The sequence below is a fragment of the Stegastes partitus genome, unplaced genomic scaffold (genome assembly GCF_000690725.1).
Source record: "Stegastes partitus isolate 25-593 unplaced genomic scaffold, Stegastes_partitus-1.0.2 Scaffold2458, whole genome shotgun sequence".
NCBI lineage: Eukaryota > Metazoa > Chordata > Actinopteri > Pomacentridae > Stegastes > Stegastes partitus.
The window spans coordinates 82,130-103,620 of NW_007580189.1; the positions used below are offsets into that span (position 1 = coordinate 82,130).

The 21,491-nt window shown below is 41.3% G+C and overlaps 1 protein-coding gene across 4 annotated transcripts in view; it reads right to left on the reverse strand.

Moving 5' to 3' along the window:
• Positions 1-21,491, reverse strand: part of sfmbt2 (Scm like with four mbt domains 2) — a 63,975-nt gene that overhangs the window by 5,310 nt on the left and 37,174 nt on the right. For all 4 annotated transcript variants that reach the window (XM_008305272.1, XM_008305273.1, XM_008305274.1 and 1 more), the window contains 13 exons: positions 19,069-19,157; positions 16,455-16,704; positions 14,831-14,928; positions 13,554-13,655; positions 11,972-12,202; positions 10,236-10,362; positions 9,948-10,061; positions 9,819-9,861; positions 7,512-7,579; positions 2,997-3,136; positions 2,428-2,537; positions 401-576; positions 70-239 (listed from right to left, as the gene is read on the reverse strand). In XM_008305272.1, coding sequence (XP_008303494.1) covers positions 70-239; positions 401-576; positions 2,428-2,537; positions 2,997-3,136; positions 7,512-7,579; positions 9,819-9,861; positions 9,948-10,061; positions 10,236-10,362; positions 11,972-12,202; positions 13,554-13,655; positions 14,831-14,928; positions 16,455-16,704; positions 19,069-19,157 — 1,718 coding nt within the window. The remainder of the gene's footprint in view (positions 1-69; positions 240-400; positions 577-2,427; positions 2,538-2,996; positions 3,137-7,511; positions 7,580-9,818; positions 9,862-9,947; positions 10,062-10,235; positions 10,363-11,971; positions 12,203-13,553; positions 13,656-14,830; positions 14,929-16,454; positions 16,705-19,068; positions 19,158-21,491) is intronic.

The window sequence follows — 21,491 nt, forward strand, 5'->3', positions numbered from 1 at the left end:
TCGATTTTGACACCTGCCATAAGAGAGGAAGGCGGAGACAACAAACGGAGAAGACAACTGTTTTCTAACCTGCGGAGAGCCAGCGGGAGTGTAGTCAACAGCGGACGAGCGTCTTTTCTTCTGCACAAAGATAGCTTTCCTCTTCTTCCTGCGGCGCGCCGGCTTGGCCAGCTCTCCCTCGGCTGTCTCCTCTCCTCCCATGGGCTTGGACAGCTTCCTCTTCTTCCCATAGTAATAGGCTGCGGACGTAGAGCAGATGTCGAAAACAATGCAACCAAAACAAAACTTAGCTACTCATCAAAGGCAATTATACACTTCTGCAGCGTCACAAGCTTTGATTTGGGTATTTTCTTCCATAGCTGTGGCATAGGAAGTGACGCGTATAATTACAGAGACTCACTGTATTTGGTTTTTGTTTGTACGGAGCAGTTCTCTGGGCACTTGTCGGGGACGAGGACGGGGCTGAAGAGGTTCGGGCAGCACTGCAGCTTCACACACACCTTACGGCAGAAATCTGGGATCTGGTCGGCGAGGCGGACGATCCGGATGGTGGAGCGATAGGTTTTCCCTTTATATCTGGAGGGGGGAGAAAGAAAAGAGGGAGCAGGGAGGGATGTCGTGACATTGTCAGCCAGTGATTACACTTTTATTTATGAGAACAATGGATAATTAAACTATCTGTAATCCATCAAAGCGCTCAACAAAGAATGATGATTGCCAGCGCGGTGATGATGTGAAAGTGGGCTGTTTTAGGAGGGCAGGCGTGAACTCAGACTGTCTAGTTGATGAGGGCGATTCAGGAGAGCGGAGCTGGATGCACGGTCAATTTTGCAATATTCTGCCTAATGGCTAAGGTCAGGGAAGGTGAGCTCATCTGTTGGCAACACTCAAGGAAAAATCTGGCTTGTTTTCGCTGAACTAGAGTGACCTCTTAGAAACCCAAACAGACACAAGTCAGAGCTCTGGTTGTGTCTTTAGACCGAGTTCTTTTAATAATTCAGGTTTTAAAATAACGAACTAAATAAAAAGAAGCAGATGAAAGTGAAACAAATCAAGAAGGGTGTCTCCTATGAGTGGGTGTAATTGTTAGTTTTTTGAGTAAAAATAACTAAATGTGTGGCTTCAATCTCTCAAATGTGAGTTTTATATGATTAGAAATTAAGCAAACTGGTCCAGTTGCTTTTGACTGAAGCTCAGAGGATTCCTATGAGATGGATGATTGATGCATGTCACAGATTTAATCAGTTATTTGAAAAACAAATCTTTAATTTAACCAGTTTGCAACCCAAGTAGAAAAACTTCAGCATCCCACTTCAAAAAATCAAGACGGCGACGGCAAACTTCTTAGCTCAAATCTTCAAAACACCAATGGCTGCGTCCGTCTTTAATTTCCAGATTGTGCTCGTTACTCCTGCGGTCGCCCGGTCGGAGCGCTGAGCGGCTTTTCTTTCCTTTTAACCTCTTGCTCATTTTTAATGTGTCGCTCTTTGCCCACCTAATTGCACCTCTGGGATAAATTTCTGATTCTGATTCTTAGATTTTTTCAGCACTAATGCATGTTTTAAAGATTCATGCATAGTCATCTAAAAAATCTAAATTTTCCCACACAATGCGAGTCCATTTGGACCCCTGCGGTTATTAACGATCTGAATATAATGACCAGAGACCTGCCCCCAACAGGACCTCATCAAACTCAATTTTAAATAACAATATGAGGAAAATTACAGCCAGTCAAAATAAAAGAGAGCAGAACCGTGAATTAATGAAAGGCGTGCTCTCCGTCAACTCGTCTCACCGCGGCGACGCCGACAAATACATTTGTCAAGTTTTTGCCGTTGATTAATTGAATTGAACTGTGTACTGAACCTTCTACACATCACAGTCAGAAATAAATTGGCTCTCTGGGCGGTAGATGCCCCAGAAAATTAAAAGTAACTCCTTTGGCGAGTTGTCAAAACACTCGCGCATGAATGCGATCACTGTGCTCTGCAGGCCATCGCAGGTACTGGAACCTCTGACTGGCCGATTCTTCCTCGTTTCAGGCGGAAAAAACGGGAGCAGTTTTTGATTAGAAAACAGAGAGCGCGCAGCCCGGAGCTGTGGAATAATTTGGCTCCGTGCGGCCGGCAGTGGATGAAAATGCAGACCTTACACAAACCACGGCAACAAAAAGAATAGCATAAAAAATTCAGTGGAGGCTTGAAAATGGACTCGTAGGAACAGAGGAGGAGAAACACACCAGGCTGTTTTCTCTACATGTGATGATTAATTATGATTTAGGCGTAAAATCCACATTTTTTTGATTTTAGACATGAATGCATTTTTGAAGTGGACCAGAAACAGGAGAAGGCCGAATGAAACGAGCAAACAATATGTTCTGTTGCTGCCCTGCATGTTCTCCAGCACTCCTTTCTATTTTCTCCTCACTTGGCTTTGAGGGTCTCCTCTTGGCAGTCCCAGCTCTGATCCTCCAGCTCCTGCAGCTCCTTCAGGACTCGTCCAGGCTTGTAGGCGGCGTTGATCAACATGCTCAGCAGCTGGAGGCAAAAAAGCAGAGCAAAAGAAATAAACTCCCGGTTCAAGCGAACAGTTCCCAAGAAGTACGCGCACGAGTACGATCCAAAACGCAACCGCAAAGATAAACAGTGATCGCAAATTGTGGACAAAACTGCGTTCTCGCACACACAACCACACACAGACAGCGCACGCACACGTTCGCGCACAAACAGTCTCTGGAGAAATTAAGAGGCTGTTTTGCTGAGCGGCAGTGACGATGTAAAAGTGTAAACACACTTGACTGACAGCTCCTCACATTAAAATGGAGGCACTGCTGGGAAACTGCAGGTGGTTAACAAGACATCGCTGTCTCGCCCTCCATCTTTCACCTCCTCCCTCCTTCAATCTCTGTCAGCCCTCCCCTCCCTTTGAAAGTGTGTAACTCTTTGATTAAACCTGCTCCTCTCCGTCTCCCCCCACTGCTTCTGACATCAGCCCACCTCTTTGAGGACCAGCGTGCATTTTCCGGGTCCGACAGCCTGCGGCAGCTCCGCGATGCGCCCCTTGTTGAGGTAGGGTCCTGAGAAACAGCGGTGGTTGACAAAAATCTTGGAGCAGCAGTATCTTCCGTTGGCTGAGCCTTGGACAGAGGAAACAACATAAACAGGAACCTTACTCATGATGCAACATGTCACTCTGGCATAATCAGTAATCCCTTGTTTTAAAAACACACCAAAATTACTAAAACACATTTTTTCCTTTTTCCCTTTTTGTCTCCATTTCATATACAACAAAAGCCTGAGAGCTAAGAACAAAATTTAACGTTTTTAGCTCTCTGGATGTCAGATTTAGTCTCAGCTCTAATGGGCTGTGTTACAGAAACACAAGATGACTATACAGGCAAAGTATTCCTCCGTGTTCTGATCCACAAATCCTTAAGCAGAGTACTTTTGGTGCAGAGTATGTGTTTGCAGTTTTAACCCTTTGAACTCTAAAAGCTGCCAGCGGCTGTGACTCGCATATTTTCTCCTCTTCTTCTTTTTAAAACATTTTTTTTTAAAGTAACCCCCAAAATTACACAACTTGTAATAACTACAAACAAATTTTCTACATTCCTGTGGACCTAGAATGTACTATGTGTTGCATTTGGTTTCATCAGGAGAAACAACATTTAAATAATTAACCAAAATCATTTCATAAAACATTTTCAGTTAACATTTCACCAAAAACAAACCAGATCCTGTATACAAAAAAAATAAAGCTAAAAATTCTCCCCAGCTGAGAAACCACGAGACTTTGTGGTTGAACTGCAGGCTGTGTTTATACAGATGAAATAAAAGACAAGAAGAGAGATTTAGAGTAAATATAAAACATACTGGATAAGTAAAGTAAATGTGGCATGGTGGAAAAACAGGATACAGAAGTTGTTGGAAGACACATTCAGCATGGTGAAACATCTTACAAGAGCTGAGGTGCAGATTAGTTTAGGGAAAAAACAACAACCCCAGTTTGTAGAGGTTGTAAAAATGTGAACAAACCTGGTAGTTTTTGTGTTACTTCTATATATTACTACACAACTTCTACTTCTAGCTATGGTTGTGCCGTTTGCATAGAGGTGCAGGACTTCATGTTGCTGGTACAAAACATGTTTTAGAAAACACCGAGGACTCTTACCAGCAGATTTTCAGGGTCACTAACGTGTTGAAAGAACATTAGACACTGCTGAAAGAGGGAGTCTTCTTTTTTTTTTTTTTAAAAAAAAAGATATCTTAATGTTTTGTAATGTTGGATTGCATATTTAGTGTTTCATTTCTGAATTGCATCACTTTCATCTTTTGAAATTCAACAACATTTATGTAAATGTCCCCGAGAACATGGCTTCATGATACGAAGTCTTTCTATCACAGTAAATATGCATATGCTAAGGGAGATATGCAATGTTTAAAGTTTGGATCAACGTAATTAGTTTTTACTTACATATGCTTTAAAAGTCAAACACTGAGCTACTCTACCTTATCATGACTTTACCGGCAGGGTTTGCAGTTTAAGGAAATAACCCAGCAACTTCCAACGATTATTTCTAAATCCTGATTGGTGCAAAAACCTCCTTTTCATTTTCTTGTCCACTTCAAACCAGTAAGAAGAGCACAAATTCTTTAGTGTGAATGTCAGACAGCAGGTTTTGTTCTTTTCCTATTTTACAGCCCATTGTCCCCATCTTCTTCTTGTATATCATTAGTGTGTGCTTCTGACTGTTTCACCACACAGGTGAACGCAGAGTCAAACTGGGTCGCCGGTGCGTCCTGCTCATGTGCCTTCAAGAGATGAAGTGAGGGTGGACTGAGCGCCGCTGCTGCTCTCCGCCCTTCCTGCAGCCCCTGACTACCGCCGGCACCTGGAACTGCACTGCCAGGGGTGAATAGTAATTAGGTGATCCGATGAATATGCATGAGCGAGTGGGTGGTTTTTAAACAGGGGGTTTGGAAAAGGGGACAAGGATCTCCTGGAAACAACACACAGCAACCCCCCCTCCCCTCTGCTGTTTCAGTGTTTGAACATACATGTTGTCTGGAGACACAAACTAAACACTGCATACGTGACGAGGCGAGAGGAGGAAGTGGTATTTCTGGCGCGAGTCTTCTTCTGTGATGTTTGGCTGCCGAAATGCATCCAGAAATACACCTGACATCGCTTGGCATCCCACCGCTCTTTAAATAAGGCAGTTTTACCTGGCTGTGTTTTCTACTATTTGGATTTAATCCCGCTGCCGTCGCTGGCAGGTTACATTGACTGCAATGTGGGGAAGGCGCAGCTTTGCGTTGGATTCCATTACAGCAGAACAGCTTTAAGGAAAAACACGGTTATTTTAGACACTGAAAGTGACAACGAAAGACAACACGCTCACATGTGTCTGTCAGCTGCATTGTTAAACTGCAACTAAAGACTTGCTGAACACTGAAAATGTCAACATATACATTCATTGAGTGAATAGTTTACATAATATTCCATTATTTCTGAAGGTAACGTTGGATAAAAGACCTTTTCCTTTCATTTCTCTTTGACATGTTCACCTACTTGGCATACCCACATGGAAACGCTTAGAACAAAAGCACTGTGCGGGAACAATGCAAGCATTTTCTGGGTATTTTCTTTTAACATTTTTGCTTACTGTGGGCTCATTTTTAGCTGCAATACAAAAACCTGCATCTCTATGGAAACAGCACAACCATGACTAGAAGTAGAGGGAACTCAGAACTGTCTTCTGTGGAGTATACCAAAGTTATAGTGCAAAGCAAAGCTGAATATCTAAAAAACAAAAAACATTGAATCCAAATGCATAGCACAGGAGTAACCAAGAGAACGTACATTTTTAATTTATTTCCATACTTGTGTAAACACAGGCTGCAGTTCAGCAGAAAAGTCAGATTTTCTGTCATGTAGTTGTTGGTTGCAGCTGAGTAACTAACGACTTCAAAGCTGTGCTCAGAAGTGCAGTTTTTTTTGTTTTTTAAAGAGTCTGGTTAGAGAAAATGGTTTAGTTTTTGCAAATTTTTATATGACACAAGTAGAAAAAAAGTGATGTTTATGAGTTGTAATGATTATAAGGGTGCATTTGGTTGAGTTTTCTTTTGGAGCAAGTAATTTAAGGACAGTCAGAAAGTTGAAGATCTGACGGTTCTTTGTGTTCATACAGTTTAACAGGCTCTGATAAATAGTGTGATTTTTTTTTAAACAAAGCTTTTAAACCAGCTGGCAGGTTTTAGGGTCCAGAGCGGTCATGAAAGATTCACTTTAACATTTCTTAAAAAAAAGAATGCTTCAATTCTGGCTCCAAGTTTTTGCTTGTGGGTGTAGTTTTCTTGTTGCAGCTGATAAAAAGCCAAACACACACACACAGTCCTCCCTGTGCAGCTACAACAAAACGTTCATTTAAAAAAAATAACCGTTCGCTAATGAGAAAATAAAACTTGATGAGCCACACTGCAAATTTGGCCTCGGCCTGTTTCTTGTTGTAGCTGCTATTTTAATGTGTGTTCTTTGGAGTTAAACCAGGCACACTTTCTGCAGCACTTCCCACTTTGTTGTAAGATTAGCGTAAAAACCAAACGTTAGAATATGCAGACAGAATCCACGTCTCTCTTCAGGGCTGCTGTAATCGATTTATCAAGGAAACAATCATTCATTTAAGGCTGCATTATTTCTTTTTGGCAAAAAACCCTCCACAATTTTAGGGTAGATTTTAAATAATTTAGCTGACAAAACAGCACATCACACATGATTAGTTTATTTAATGGCAGAAAGTAGAAAGTCGGACAATTTTTCTTGTTTTCACAGTTTCTTTCTGTGATTATTGTTGTAATTATGTAGATTTTTTTAGAATTGAACAGGCTTTTTACACTGAACAGCAGGTTTTGGGGTTCAAGGGGGGAAGTCTTCTTAATATTATCTAAGTCTATTTGGTATTATTCTTATTAAATTGTATTTTTTTTGTTAAACAAGCAAAAACAACACGATATCTGTATTATATATCAGCCATCGGTCGCTCTGCTGTCTAAATTTCTGTATCGACAATTGGACAAACCCATTCTGGTCCACTGTCGCTCTGCATGCAGCTTGGTGAGCAAGCAGGATTTGAAAAGCAGTCCCAGTTGGCATTCAACACTTGTGCACCATCAGAATTTAGAAAATAGGTAGGCAATGAGACAGAACATCTAACACACGATGAAACAGACAATAATTTGCAAGTGGAATTAAGCCTTCGATGGCAAAATTACAGACAACAGTCACACATCTCTGTGGCTCTTCCTGTAGCACTTCTGCCAGATTCAAAAAACCAACAACTCATTCCACTTCTAAAAACAGCTTATTCATGTAGAAGAAGAGGAACCTAAAACACGCATCAAACATCATAAATGTCTGATGTTTACGCGTGAAGGAGTATCTGAAGAGCGGGGCTTTCCCCTCAACCCTCATCATCGCGTCTCGTTAGCATTAATTAACAGGCTTTTGATTACCTGAATCCACGGCGACGGGCTGGCAGTGGCTGACAGGGGTCGTCTCCACCGGCTGGGACGGAGCCAACCTAGCACAGGAAGAGGCAATCAATCCAGTCAGGCTAATCAATAAAATTATCCGACCCATCTAATCAAACAAGAAGCGACAGAGAAACCAAACGTTCGCCCAGTCGCTCGATCAAGCTACATTCAGGTGTGTTGGGGAGCAGCCGGGGGATGGAGCTGCCGAGGAGGGGGAAGGCGGCGTGTTGATGGAAGGGGGCGATGAAAGGTGAGAAATGGAATCAGCGGTTGGATAAGAGAGCTGACAAAGTGCCGCTGAAGACCTCATATTTCTCCTGTTTCCTGACCACTATCGCCCCTCGTACTCCCGAGGCGGTGCTCGCCGCCAAACGGCGCAACATGTCATTTGTCAACAAAATCAATCAGCGCCGCGGGAAAGCAATTTCTGCTCTAAAAAGCCACTGTTTCAATTAAAGGCTTTACATGACAGAGTAGGAGAGAGACAGGAAAGAAAAAGAGCCTTGAGGTTTCTCTGAAGAGATCTTTAGTGAATTATTTTGGCTCACAGGTAAAGGACAGAGAGTAAAAGGCCATGAATGAAGCCGCTCTCCTGGCCGAGTTAAACTTTAACCGATGACAGCTGTGGCTCGGTCACAGAGATAATTCAGTTGACGGATACACGTGGCCACTATTTCAGTTTCATTTTCTATTTAGCTCTCGTTTAACCCCCTGAGCTCCAAGCAGCTTCTGGGCTTCACATTTTTTACTCCCTGTGGGCTCATTTTTCACTGCAACATGGTTGTGCTGTTTCCCTGCTTCTCTCTGGAAACAGCACAACCATGGCTAGACGTACAAAAAACTCAAATAGTGGAAATAAAATGATAAGTTTACATTTTTAATTAGTTTCCCGACTTGTCTCTTATCTGCTCTGAGCAAACACATCCTGCACTTCAGTCTGATTCACACAAAAAGTCCCTAAATTTCTGTCATGTGACTGTTGGCTGCAGCTGATTCACCAATGAATTGTGCTGAGAAGTGCAAAATCTTTTTCTTTTAACAAGAAACCGGCGACTACAAACTGTTTGTTTTGGTGAATTTTTAATTGACACGTGAAAGAAAGTGATTTTTAAGAAATTAAGCTCAGCACATCACAGATAAATAGTTCAAGGACTGTCGGAAATTTAAAAATCCAACAGCTCCTCCTGTTTTTAAATTTTAAAATACATATTGTGCTGGGATCTCCTAAAAGATATCATGTGTTTGAAACCAGCTGGTGGGTTTTGGGGTTTCAGAGGGCTGATTATTGGAAAACACGTTGAGGAGCATTTTTAACGAGTGTGGACATACAAGGAAAGAAAATGCAGACAGTCCTCAATTTGACATTCAAACTTGAGTTTAAGTTCTTCAGATTCTCTCTTGAGTTATTTTGTCTTTCTGTCTCAGTTAATTTATTGATCATTTAATCTATAATATGACAAGTTACCAGTGATTGTAGCCCAAGTTTATTACTAAGATAACAGCTTAAACTTTAATCTGCACTCATTTAAACGTAAAACTGAAGAAATGTATTTAGGTCTGACTCTGTCTCATAATGACGGATATGTGGGAAGCTTTTGGTCAAATCAAAGTTAAAAATACTGTCATTAGTACTAATAGAACATTCTTATCTCTGTTCAGTTAACTGCAAAACCAGCGGACAGGCTGGACCAAGAATATAGGCGTATTTATGTATTTTCTGCATCACCTATTGAATGCATGCAGGTTCCTGTGGCAACACAACACATACGTTTGGCTCGCTGTGACGGCACGGCTTCATTCAGTGGGATTATAGATGTCACGTATTCAAACAGAATCAGTGTCGCACACAGAGAATATCATGAGGATAAGAATTGGTTAAAGTGGCGCTAGCTCTGGAGCAGGTTAGCTGTGCAGCATCAGTTACCATGGTGACACAGCTACATTAAATAAGAACCAGCTCCATGACATTGAAAGACTTTAGGCTCAGCATAACCTTTTAATCTCACCCTATAGTCCAGCCCTGTCATGAACGTGAAGCCACATTATATGAACAACATTAGCTTCATACCAGTCAGTGACGCCTCATTCTCTGTGTGGAACATTCATTATCTTCTGCACCAGTTTCTTCACTTTTTTTTCCTGAGAACTAGTTAAAGAGAAGTTACTCTGAAAAGCAGACTTGCTGTTGAATGTTGGCTTCATTTACTGGCAGCTTCTGCGCTGCGATAATATCAGCACATGAGTCAAACCATCCACCTGCCATAAGTTCCAGACAAACTTTCTTACTGTTTCTCAGGCTGGACCACGGCTATCTTCTTCTGCTTCTGGCCTGCGGAGAACAATTTAGAGAGACTTTACGTGAGGCCGTCACTCCCCGGGAAACATTCACCTGCGTTTATTTGTGTGTGTACATACAGACAGGCTTGAGCGGAGGGGTCAGAGGGTAAGCGTTGGCCTCGCACCAGCCGACAGGGAAGATGTCCATGGACTCGACGTCCACGATGCACTCTGACAGGGGCTTCGGCACACCTGGAGACAGGTAGACAGCAGAGGGAGAGGAGGGGAGAGGGGACTGTCACACACTCAGACTGCTTTCTTTTCCTTTTTTTTTTTTTTTTAAACCTTCACTCTGAGGCGCAGCAGGAGTCCTCTGACACTTAATCCTCAGCGCACACAAACACACACACACACAAACGTCTGTACCTTCCAGTCGGAGCCACAGCAGGCGTCCTCTGACCTGTGTGATCTGAGCCACACACACCTCCGCCGGCCGGTGAGGGTTCACCGCCTCCAGCCACATGTCCTTGGCAAAGCCTCTGTTCTGCCATGTCTGAACACACAACACACACACAACACACACACACACAACACAGCCAAAGCAGGAAAAGGGTAGAGGAGTGAGAGAGAGAGAGAGAGAGAGCTGGAGTTTATTTTACATTCAGGACAGCGATCTAACCTGAGATAACCTGCAGTCAGCCTCAGATTACAAGACACTGAAACTGATTTAACCCTCATGTTCCCCTTGAAGGCTCTTGCACAAGGCGCTGCAGCTGATTTTACAGCTTCAGCGCATGTTACACTGTGTCAGGCGGGTCTAATAAGGACAGATAGGGCAGATTAATAACACTGTGAAAACTTTTAGAAAATCCAACATTCCAGACTTTTTTTTTTTTCTATCAGTGTTGCTTCCATTTTTAATCATCCACTGACCTTAATCGAGATGTAGGCGTTCATTAACTGACAGTCAGAAACTACAGCTTTACTTTATAGCAATGAAAGCAACATGAAATAATAGCTAACCACTTAAAAACAAGGAAAATGTGTTTGTGTCGCAGCAGTTTATCACAAAAAAGTGGCATTTTAAAATGGGGCAACAGCTTCCAGGTGGACCAGTTGGTCGATATGCTCCCATCAAACCAGTCGCTTCTTAAAAAAGGAGAAAAGTGCATCAACAGCCTTCCAGGATTAATCCATTACTTTTGGCAGCAGGAGGAACAGATTATCTGCGAACACCCCACACGTTTTCACAAGTTACAACTGATCCAACCTGATAGAGACCGCTAGTTTCAACTTATTTAACATTTACTAAACGTTTGCTCGGAGTTGCCTCCAAACTAAACGACAACGTGTCTGAGAAATCGACTGAGTGGCTGCATTTTGTTCCAACGGAGTACTTTTAAAATGACGGCTCAACAACCGACATGGCGGATTATTGTAAAACAGTGAGCCAACTTGGTTTTGTTGTTCCACCGACGTTCATGTTTAACGCTTGAGTGTAAACATACCAGATCTGCCATATTACAGTATGTTTGGTTTATGCGATCTGCAGCAGCTACACAGGAGAACAGTATCACAATGGGAACTGTTGAGATACATAACTAGGTAAAAATAATACCAGCTATTAGCATATCATGCTAGCAGGTAGCGTGCACTTTACTTACTCTGGTGGTAATAATTAAGATAATTTTTTGTGCCTGCAAGCAATCGATTGTTCGGGAACGGATCATAGGAAACGGGCATTTATTATGATATATAGAAGGATATACCTAAGTAGACATAAGTGCTCATTGCATTGTTCTCATGCACAGATTCATGTTTTGTTCCTGTTGCTGGCATTGTTGCTGGAGTTTTGTTGTTCTAAGCTGACGAACACAAAACGTACATACTAGCAGACGTGGTAATCTGTATTTTTGTCATAATTTTGCCAAGCTTTTTTTGATTGCAAAAGCTGAAAGTATATTTTTTTGCGGGCATGTGTCACGTGTTGCGGATTATGTAGTTTGTCGAGGCCTCAAGACGACTGGAGCCGAGTTTTGTACCAGACCTTAGCTTGGACCTGAGCTGCTTTTGGACATGCAGAGTACTGATGTTAAAGCTGAAATCTGCAGCTGCACGGCCTCAGAGACACAAAAACAATCCTTTAAAATCAGCCGTCTTACATCAGGAAAACAGGCGTCAGGAGCTGCCTCTGTCCCGCTCTGCTTCAGGTAGTCGGCCCAGTCGAAGTCCTGGCCCTCGTAGCCTCGAGGCCTCTCCAGACCGGCGCCGTTCTTTAGGCTCCACTGGACGGGCAGGATGCCAGGCGAGCTGGCGTGACACACCACGAACCGGGGCTTAGCATCCACAGAGAAATCATCCAGCGCTACCTGGAAGTAGATCTCATTGTAGACCTGAGGAGGAAACACAGAAGGGTGGCGTTGATCAATTTCTGGGTGTTTTTATTTGCTCCTGTTACATTTTAACTCACTGTGGCTTCATTTTTCCACAACAATATGAAGTCCTGCATCTCTATGGAAACAGAACAACCATGACTAGAAGCAGAAAAAATGTCTTCTGTGCAGTATGAGGCAGTTATAATGCCATTAATCCTAAAAAAAGAAAAAAACTAAAGTTGATTTTCTTTAATGAATTTAAAATATACTTGTGAAATAAAGTAATTTATAAAATATATTGATTTTAAACCTGGATTTAGTTTAGTGTCACAACAGAGCGACATGTCGCAGATAAGTAGTTAAAAAAACGCAACGATTCTCTCCTCTCTTAAAGTTTCTGGCTCTGATGAATGGTGTAATTTCAGCAGTTTTTTAAAAGATAAGATGCCTTTTAAAGCTGCTAGGAGGTCTGGGGTTGAAGGGGAACTTGTTCGGGCTTAGAGGCTTCAGATATAAGAAGGAGTGAAATGTACAGCCATTCTTCTTAAACTTGTGTTTTCATTTGTCTCCCAAAAAGTGCTGAATTTCCCTTTCAAGTCTAGTTTGGAAGCCAACAAAGGCCGTACAGTTAATAGTTAAAGCTATTAAATACTTAAAAGTGAGCTTTAAATATTAGTAAAAACTTGATTTTGAATTTTTATCACCGGAAAACAACAAATGGTAAACAGATTTTTTTTTAAAAGCAAGTGGAAGTTCACATGAGTCTTTGGGAAAATTGGCACAATTTACACTTTTCTTCTTCTGTTATTGGTGCACAAAAAAATCCCCTAAATTTCCTACTCGTGTTTAGAAAATGAGAAACTCTCAGTGAGCTGAGATGAAATTTCAACAGTTTAGGTTCCCATTTGTGGCTTTGAGCTTCTGAGAAAGTGGCAGAAAATGTTGGATGTTGACAACTTAACTCCAAAACCAGGATGTAAGTGAGTAGCACACATAACTCAGAGGAGATAGTTTTATGAATCAAAAGTCCATCATAATTTACAGCACGGAACAGTGCTTTTAAAAAAAGAAGAAAAAAAAAGTGTTTAAAGCGTAAATGTACAAAACAGAAGTCAGCATTAGTGTGCCAAAGTCGCCAGGAAGACGCTGGAAAGTCGATTTTCCAGAAGCCTTCCAGTGGAATTCAGTCACTGGAATCCAAAACATGAGCAACAAGGCCACCACCTTGGAAAGAAGCATCCTGAAAATCTAATGCCTCTAAAGTAATGGCAGCAGAAGAATGTTCGGGGGAGGCGTCTGGGAGTTCATGAGTTTTTTTTTGTTTTTTTTAAAAATTGTAGATAAGGCGTTGTTTTTCAGTGTGACTCACCTTGGTGACAGAAACGGGGCAGATCTGGAGCTGCTCCCACGGAGAAACCATCTCCAGCTTCATACCCGTCTTGAAGGAGTGCTTGGGCAGGTCTACGTGGTCCTGACACAGTAAAGTCAAGAGTTTCAGACAAATGTGCTCCACTTTTCATAATGCACACACATGCCAGACCATGTAGGTCATAAAAGCCCCGCTGGGTGGTAATGAGGGAAACGCTGAGTGAGGCTTCGCTCGGCCTGATAAAGTTTGGATTTTTCACTGGCGGAGCGGCGCTTTGCGTCTTTTCCGTCGGATTTGATGTTGATAAAGTCGTTTAATTGTTAAATTTTTTTTGGCTGCTTCTCATGCAAACCGCCCGTCTCTTTCTCTACTCGCTAATCTGACTGAAAACGAGAACACAGAAACTTCCTGCATGACACAGATTTTTGTTTCAATTCACAGAAAACCAACTTTAGCAGTTCACAGTTCTCTCCTGTTTTGGCTTAACTGCTTTCTGTTGTGGATGATATTGTGATCAGTTGCTCTTGCTGGCCTCTACTTTTTCATTTACACGCATCAAATTGTTTTGTTTTGATGCAAAACATACATTTTAAGTGTCACCTTGTTATTAGTTCCCATACATGGTGCTAATTTCTTAACACGTTTTGTTAATGACTGTAAACAGGAAGGTGCACATACATGTTTTGCACCATTTTTCTGTGACTTAAAGTGAGTAAAAGGCGGCTCTTCTTTGGGTATATTGTACGCTGTGGTAGATTTAGTGACTCCTCGCTGCTGCCCGGTGCTGAAACGCTGAGTTTCTCGGAGACATCAAGCTTTTAAACTTTCAGTTTTAACCAACACTGACGCTCTAACAGCACAAACACTGTTTTATCATATCTCAGTGTTTCCCCACAGGTGGAGAATTTACTCGTGGAAAAAATTAATTGCCACCGCACCATATTTTGCCTTGTAGTCGGTGCGCAGCAGGTCAGCCGAACGTGCAGAAAAAGTTGAATTTCCGATAATAAATGCTCTTTTTGCTGAGATTAAATTGAGTTTTTCTCATAAAGGCACGTCTTTCTCTGCTATAATTGGTACAAAGTAACAAAGTTCTTTCCTGGAAACTCGGTGGAAAATTACTGAGCTGTAAAATGAAGCGTTACCATTTATTGTCGGGGCTTTATATCATAAATTAGCTGCAGACAATAGAGGTAATGGTGGCTGAGGCAGGTGGTCCTGCAGTCTGGCTCAACGCCAACAACACACTGAGAAGATGAGAAAAGTGTGAAGCTCACCTTGAACACTTCGAGCGGCAGCGGACTCTTCTGTCCGTCCAGTCGAGCGTCCTCCAGAGCTTGCTGCCAGTCGGGGTCGCTCTTCAGAGACCGGCGCTCTAAAGCAGCCGAGACGAGATCAAAAGTTCATGTTTCATGATTCAATTATTTATTTATTCTTAACAATAAAAAGTTAGTGTAATAATAAAATCTTCCTACTTCAGCAGCTTGTGTAAAACTAACTTTTAAAGCCTTCATCAGTGGTTAAAGATCAGAAATTATTTCATTATTAAGTATTTAAATCGTGACATTTACCCCAAAACCCACCGGTGGGTTTGTTATCTTTTAATAAATGGCCAAAATTACACCATTTGTCGGTGCCAGAAACTGTAAAAACGGCAAGAATTGTCGGATTTTCAACTTTTTGGTGGTTTGAATCACGTGAGATGTCATTTCCAAAAGAACATTAACTAAATTTAAACGTTAATTGTGATATTACATCAAAATCTCGTTATTTTACGTGTCTTATTTTCTAAAAATTACAAAACTTCTGTAAATATTTTCTATATACTGAACTGCAGACCGTGTTTACACAAAGCAGAGAGGAGAGAAGTGTTGAAAACAAATTAAAAGTGAGACAGGGAGGAAAAAGAAGCATATTTGGTTGATAAAAATAAACGCAGCATGCTTCAAAAGTGGTACACAGGAGGAGGAAGTTGTTGGAGGATACATTCAGCATGAGGAAACATCTTTCTAGAGGAGAAAAATGCAGAGATGGTAGTGATTGTGAAAATGTAAATGGTAAAACATCTACAGTATGCACAGCTGCCATTTCTTTCCTAATACTAGTTACAACTGGACCAATGTTGTACCTGCTGATTCTACGTTTTTGTAGAGTAAATAATCAAAGTGATAAAATATTTGTTTGTGAAAATGAGCCCACAGTGAGTAAAAATGTGGATTGAGCAAAAAATAAAAACGAAACTCGCTCAGAGTTCAGGAGAGTAAACAACTTAAAACTTCCTCAAACTTGGCTTTCACTTTCTATCCAGTTCAGTATAAATTTACAAAAAAAAGTTTGACTATTTGAGCATTAAATACACAAACTGTGTGTTTGTCGATCCACTGATTTTATGGATCATTTTTTGTAAAAAATTTGCCCACAGTTTAGCTCAGCGTGTTTGTAATCTTCAAACGTCTGTCTCCCTTTTACAAAGAAGCAATTTTTACTAATTTAAGGATTTTTTAAACACTAAAAATCCCACTACGCTGCTAGTTTTAGCTTCTAAAATGTGATTATTTGCTGCTTTTTTTTCCATGACAGCACGACAACTTTTTTATTTTTATGTATTTGATGAGCAGCCAAACTAAGCAAAGATCGATTGATGTGATTTTTCTTCGGACGTGTGATGAAGCAAACTATGAAGACAGAGTTATGATGTAGTTCATATCAGTGTATAGAGCTAAGTTATGTTTACTTGACGTAGTAATAATGGCCAATATTTCAAACAGTAAAAGAAAAAGAGCCTCATTAAGTCTAATTATTATTTTCAAACACGCTGTCATTAAGTTTTGGGGGAATCAAAGTCTCTGCTTGTTCGAGGCCGACCGTAAATGAAAAGGTGCGAACAGATCAGATCTCCACCTGTTGGCGGTTCTAAGGCGAGCCGGTTCTCCAGGGCCCAGCCGACGGGCCGCAGCCTGACGTCCAGGTAGAACAGCCAGACGTCCTGGGCCTGGCGGTCCTCAGAGAGGCCGCAGTAACGCAGCCGGAGCCGCCCGCCGACGTTCTGCACGACCCGCACGGGCCAGTAAAGGAACGGGTCGGAAACGTCCTGGAGCTCCAACACCGAGCCCTCCACAATCAGATCCACCGTGTTCTTCCCTCGCAGAGGCTGAGGAGCAGAGACACAGATCTGATTAAAAACAAGAGCTTCTGTAAAGACAAGTCATCTCTGTGACTCACTGACTGAGTTCAACTTCAGCAAAAGGCAGCAGAAGAGGAAGGGGACGCATTAAGAAACTGTGTCTGCTGTTTCACTCCAGAGCTGATACCTGGTCGTAGAGGTATCCAAGGCAGCACAGATAATTATCCTGTTCACATGAGCGGCACGAGTTAGGAAAGTAGGGATTTGTGCTTTTTGAGCGCTAATTGAAATCTCAAAAGAAGCTGAAACACCTCAATTTACATGCTCAGACGAAGTGTAAAGAAAAAAAAAGGTGATAGATTTTTTCTTTTTTTGCACCCTTTTGCTTCTATTGTGTGGTTTTCTTTCTCATGTTTTATCAGTTCGAAGCAGTAGTTGCGAGATACTCGGAAATACAATAAGATGAGAGCAATAATGCTACTCTCGTATTTGACTGTTACACATATATGATATTTAGGACAAATAACATCCACATAAAACTATTTACAAAAACACCATAATATCAGTAATGGACACAGAAATACCTCAAGTTTGGGTCTTTTTTCCTTCATGATTGGGCCTTTTGGTATTCTTAAAATATGAATTATGAGCTCAAATAACAACTGGATTTATCGTGGAAATCGTAGTTGGATCCAGATCGGTTCCATTATATTTAAATTGTCACCTGGTGCCTGAATTCTGTGTTTCTCTTTACATAAATAACGATATTTCCACCATAAGTTGATGCAAAAAAGGCACAATTTGGAGTGAAAAGATTAATCACAATGCAAGAACGTGCAAAGTTTCCTAGACGGTCCATCTTCCTACTTCTGACTTATAAATGTAGACACAAAACGGCCAAACTATCTTTGACAGACAGTGATGTTGATCAATACCAGCTGTCATATCACAGCAAACTAATTTTTTCGCCTCCATTTTCTAACACGGAGCCTAAAAACAGTCCCCAAAAGCTCCATTTTATCCAAAATGTGTCCAAACTTTTGCCTTCACTGTAAATCCGCCTTGTTAAATTCACTCTTGGTCCTCTGCAGCAGGGTTTCCCAAACTTTTCAGCCTCTGACCCTCCAAAATAATGATGCCAGAGACCCCTGCTCTCCCCAGAGGAGGTTGACGAATTCAGCATTACATACAGCAGCAGTAGCAGCACACACACACTAATAGGCCTGTACAAGTACAGCCATCAGACACGGGCACCACAACAGCACAGAACAACACAACAACAGCGGTAGAACTATATTATTTTACAGTAATTTAATCTCAACTAGTAACAGAATACTTCTAGGCCAGTAAACATACAGCATGTATTAGCAGCAGACTCTTATCTTTTGTAACAATTAAAGCTAAAATATGCTGTTTCTGACTGTATTTTTTAATTTTTTTAAATATATATTTCTAAAAATTATCCTTTCCTCTGCCCTCAAGCATCACAGTTAGGAGCTACAGTAAACTGGACTGTCTTTCGCTCTTGCAGAAAACTGTTCTGTTTGGAATTCTGGCACAAAATTAACCAGAAGAAACGACAACATCAGACTATTAACCCTCTGAACCCCAAAACCTGCTGGCAAGTTGAATGAGCATGTGAAAATTAGAATTATTTATCTGACGAGAAACTATAAAACTTTAAAGAAATATCAGATTTTCAACTTTTCTTGAAATCTGGGACGTAAATCTGGGCTTAAAATTGTGATATTTCATCAAAATCACTTTTTTTTTCGTGTTTCATTTTAAAATTTTGCCAAACACAATCCCTTTGCACTAACTTGATTCTGTAATAAACTTTAAATTCTGGCATCCTTGACTCATGTTCATCCTGTACAGCTAAACACGGTGCTACTGTATATTAAAGCTTTAAGTTTATTGCAGCCTTGCTTTCATGTAGAACCCGTCAAACGGACGACATTATAATAATTTGAGCCGCTATCGACAGTAAAAGCACCCATCTGAACCCAAAACCTGTAGACGGTTTGAAAGGCATTTTGTCATTTTAAAAAAAAAATCTGCAAAATTACAGCATCTACCAGAGTATGAAACACAAGGAGTCTTTCCAACGACCCTTAAACTACTCGTCTGTGATGTGCCGTTCAGTTGGAAGTCCTGTTTAACGTTTTGCTTTAACCAGATTTTGTAAAAAAGTAAAGATTCTGCAGCCTTTGGTGCAGCTCATTATTGACTCGGTTGAACTGCAGGCAGTGTTTACGCAGAGCAGAGGAGAAATAAGCATGGACATAAATTAGAAAACATCTTCACTCATTTTTATACTAATATGAATCTTAGGTAACTGATACTTATTTTTTTTTAGTGAAACATATTTTTAATTTGAGCCACACTCACCCCCTCCAGCAGGTTTGCCGGCGCCGTCCTGGAGCCGGTCAGGTCCTGAATGAGGAACTCGGTCCAGTCGCTGTATTTCTCCTTGATGGCTGCAACGAGACAAAAACACAAAGCCGACGCTGAAAAAAACATGCACACGACAAAGTGAGGAAAGCGAGCGCACTATTGTGTTCTGCTGTTTAATTATTAAACGTGTGCCACGACGGGGCACCGCTAAAGTCACCAGAGAACGGCAGCATGCAGGAGTACGTGCATGCACACACTTGCAAACGTGGGTGTTGTACATCTACAGCAGGTGCTTCAGGGCAGATGCAGGTTTTTTTTCTAATTAAAGCTGCACATGTGCCACTATTTTAATGACAAATATCAATGAATTTGATCGTTTTTGTGCAGAAACGTTGCGCTTTTTTCCTGGAAAACCCCTTAAATCATCAACGGCTTTATTGACATGTCCTCCGCTCTGATTTATGGCTCAGATGAGACCGTTCGAGGCTTTCGTGTGCAGAAGAAAAGTAAGAACAGGCATATCTGGCAGGCTCGTGGAGAAGTCAACCGCAAAGTGAACTTCGCTGACGAATGGCGCCTTTAATGGTGTCATTTCTGCATTGTTGCGCAAAACAACAGCTGCGATTTTTAGTTGTGGCTTTTTGTGGCGCTGAAAGGGCAGTTTTTTTTCGCTGAAATGTGGGAACAGAAACAGGTTTCGTCCAGACTTTCAGATGTCAGGGGTCAACAGGTTGCTGGTAACTTCCTCTGTGAGCAGTAAACGGTGCGCGAGTTCTGTTGAGGTCACCGAGTCGCGTCAGCTTTAAGGACGCGATGAATCACGACTGAAAACGTCAGATTCTGAGCGAGATTAAGTAGATTTGAGCAACAGTTTTTGTATTTTACAGAATCTGGTTTAGGCGAACTGTATATTTTTGATTAATGTTTAAATCAGACCTGTAGAACAAAGCGATTTCTCAGAAATATCACAATTCTGAGCTCAGATTTGGTTCCGTTTCCAGATGAAATGTGTCATTACAGATGAGTAGTTCAAGGACAAGTGGAAATTGGACCGCTCGCTTGATTTTTACAGCTTTAATAAATGGTGTAATTTTGGCATTTTTTCCCAAACTTCCTGGTGTGTTTTGTGGCTCTGAGGGTCAAACAAACAATGACACACCAATCAGAGACGGGACATCCTTTAATCCCCCTATTTTTCAAAATAAAAGTAGAAGTACATCCAGATAAAACTACAACACTTTTGAAAATCTCCTACCTTTCATTAAAGTCCTGTTTTAGGGAGACGCTGTTTAAAATGTTATTTTGGAGGCAGCGCAAACCGAACGCTGTAACCTTCATGACTCATTGCAGGGCTGCTGTACTAGACTGCATTCATTTTAGCTAATTAACTGGAAAGTGAGCGTACCGTCCTGAAAAAGGAACCTCTTTTCAGGACGGTACACTCACTTTCCAATCAAGATAAGTGAGAAGACCGGTGTAGGTTTACTGTGTGTGACTTCTCTGTGGTCTAATCTGTTCATATTCAGTAGTTTGAGGGTTATCGGCAGCTCCTCTGCATTTCCTTCCTATTTCTCTTTATATTACTGGGGGGATTATTTTTGAGCCGTTTTCACCACAAGTGACCCTGTTCCAGTAAACTGCAGAGGTTTCTCACAGAGCAGAAAGTAAAAATAAAAGAACTGAAGTGCAGCTGAAAGTTTAAATCAGTCTGCTCTGAAACCTTTGGGATAACAACAGACATGAGGACACAGTATTGGACTGGATGCTGGTAGGTTTCCAGGAAAATCCGAGGTTGTCGAGCAGAAATTTATGCAAATAATGTGATGAATTGAGATGGAGTGACTCTTTATGATGATCCTCATTAGCTGTGCACAACCAGATGTCCTTTACACACTTAAACGTAATAAAACAAGCAAAAAATATACAAAAAACTAAAAAATAAACAATCCAGCTGCAACTTTCCAGTGATGGCTAACCATGTGAGGACCAATATAAGCAGGTCTGATACACAAACACACCAGGTGGACCACAGCTCTGTCCCACAAGCTAAAAAGACAAGTTCCAGCAGATTTGCATGGGGACCTGTGGTTTTCATACGCTTCCTGTTTCCCATAGTGCACCAGTGTTATGTAAGGTCTGCTTTGCTTTTCATTCGGCTCCTGATATCAGCCTCCTTTGCTCCTCCTTTTTTTTTTTTCCCAAAAAAAATACTGAGCTTCCATTCAAAGGAATTTTGGAGGAAGATGTTTTTCCTGTTAGTAACTTGTACCAAAAAAAAAAAACTCCACAAACTGAGACACTTGTTGGAGTCGCTGAGACGTTGCCAAATGAGTCACAGTTGCAGAATGACTCCGACGCGCCGTGAGAACTGACATTCCCTGCAGCGCGGATTAGCATCAAGCTGAAGTGAAAGAGAA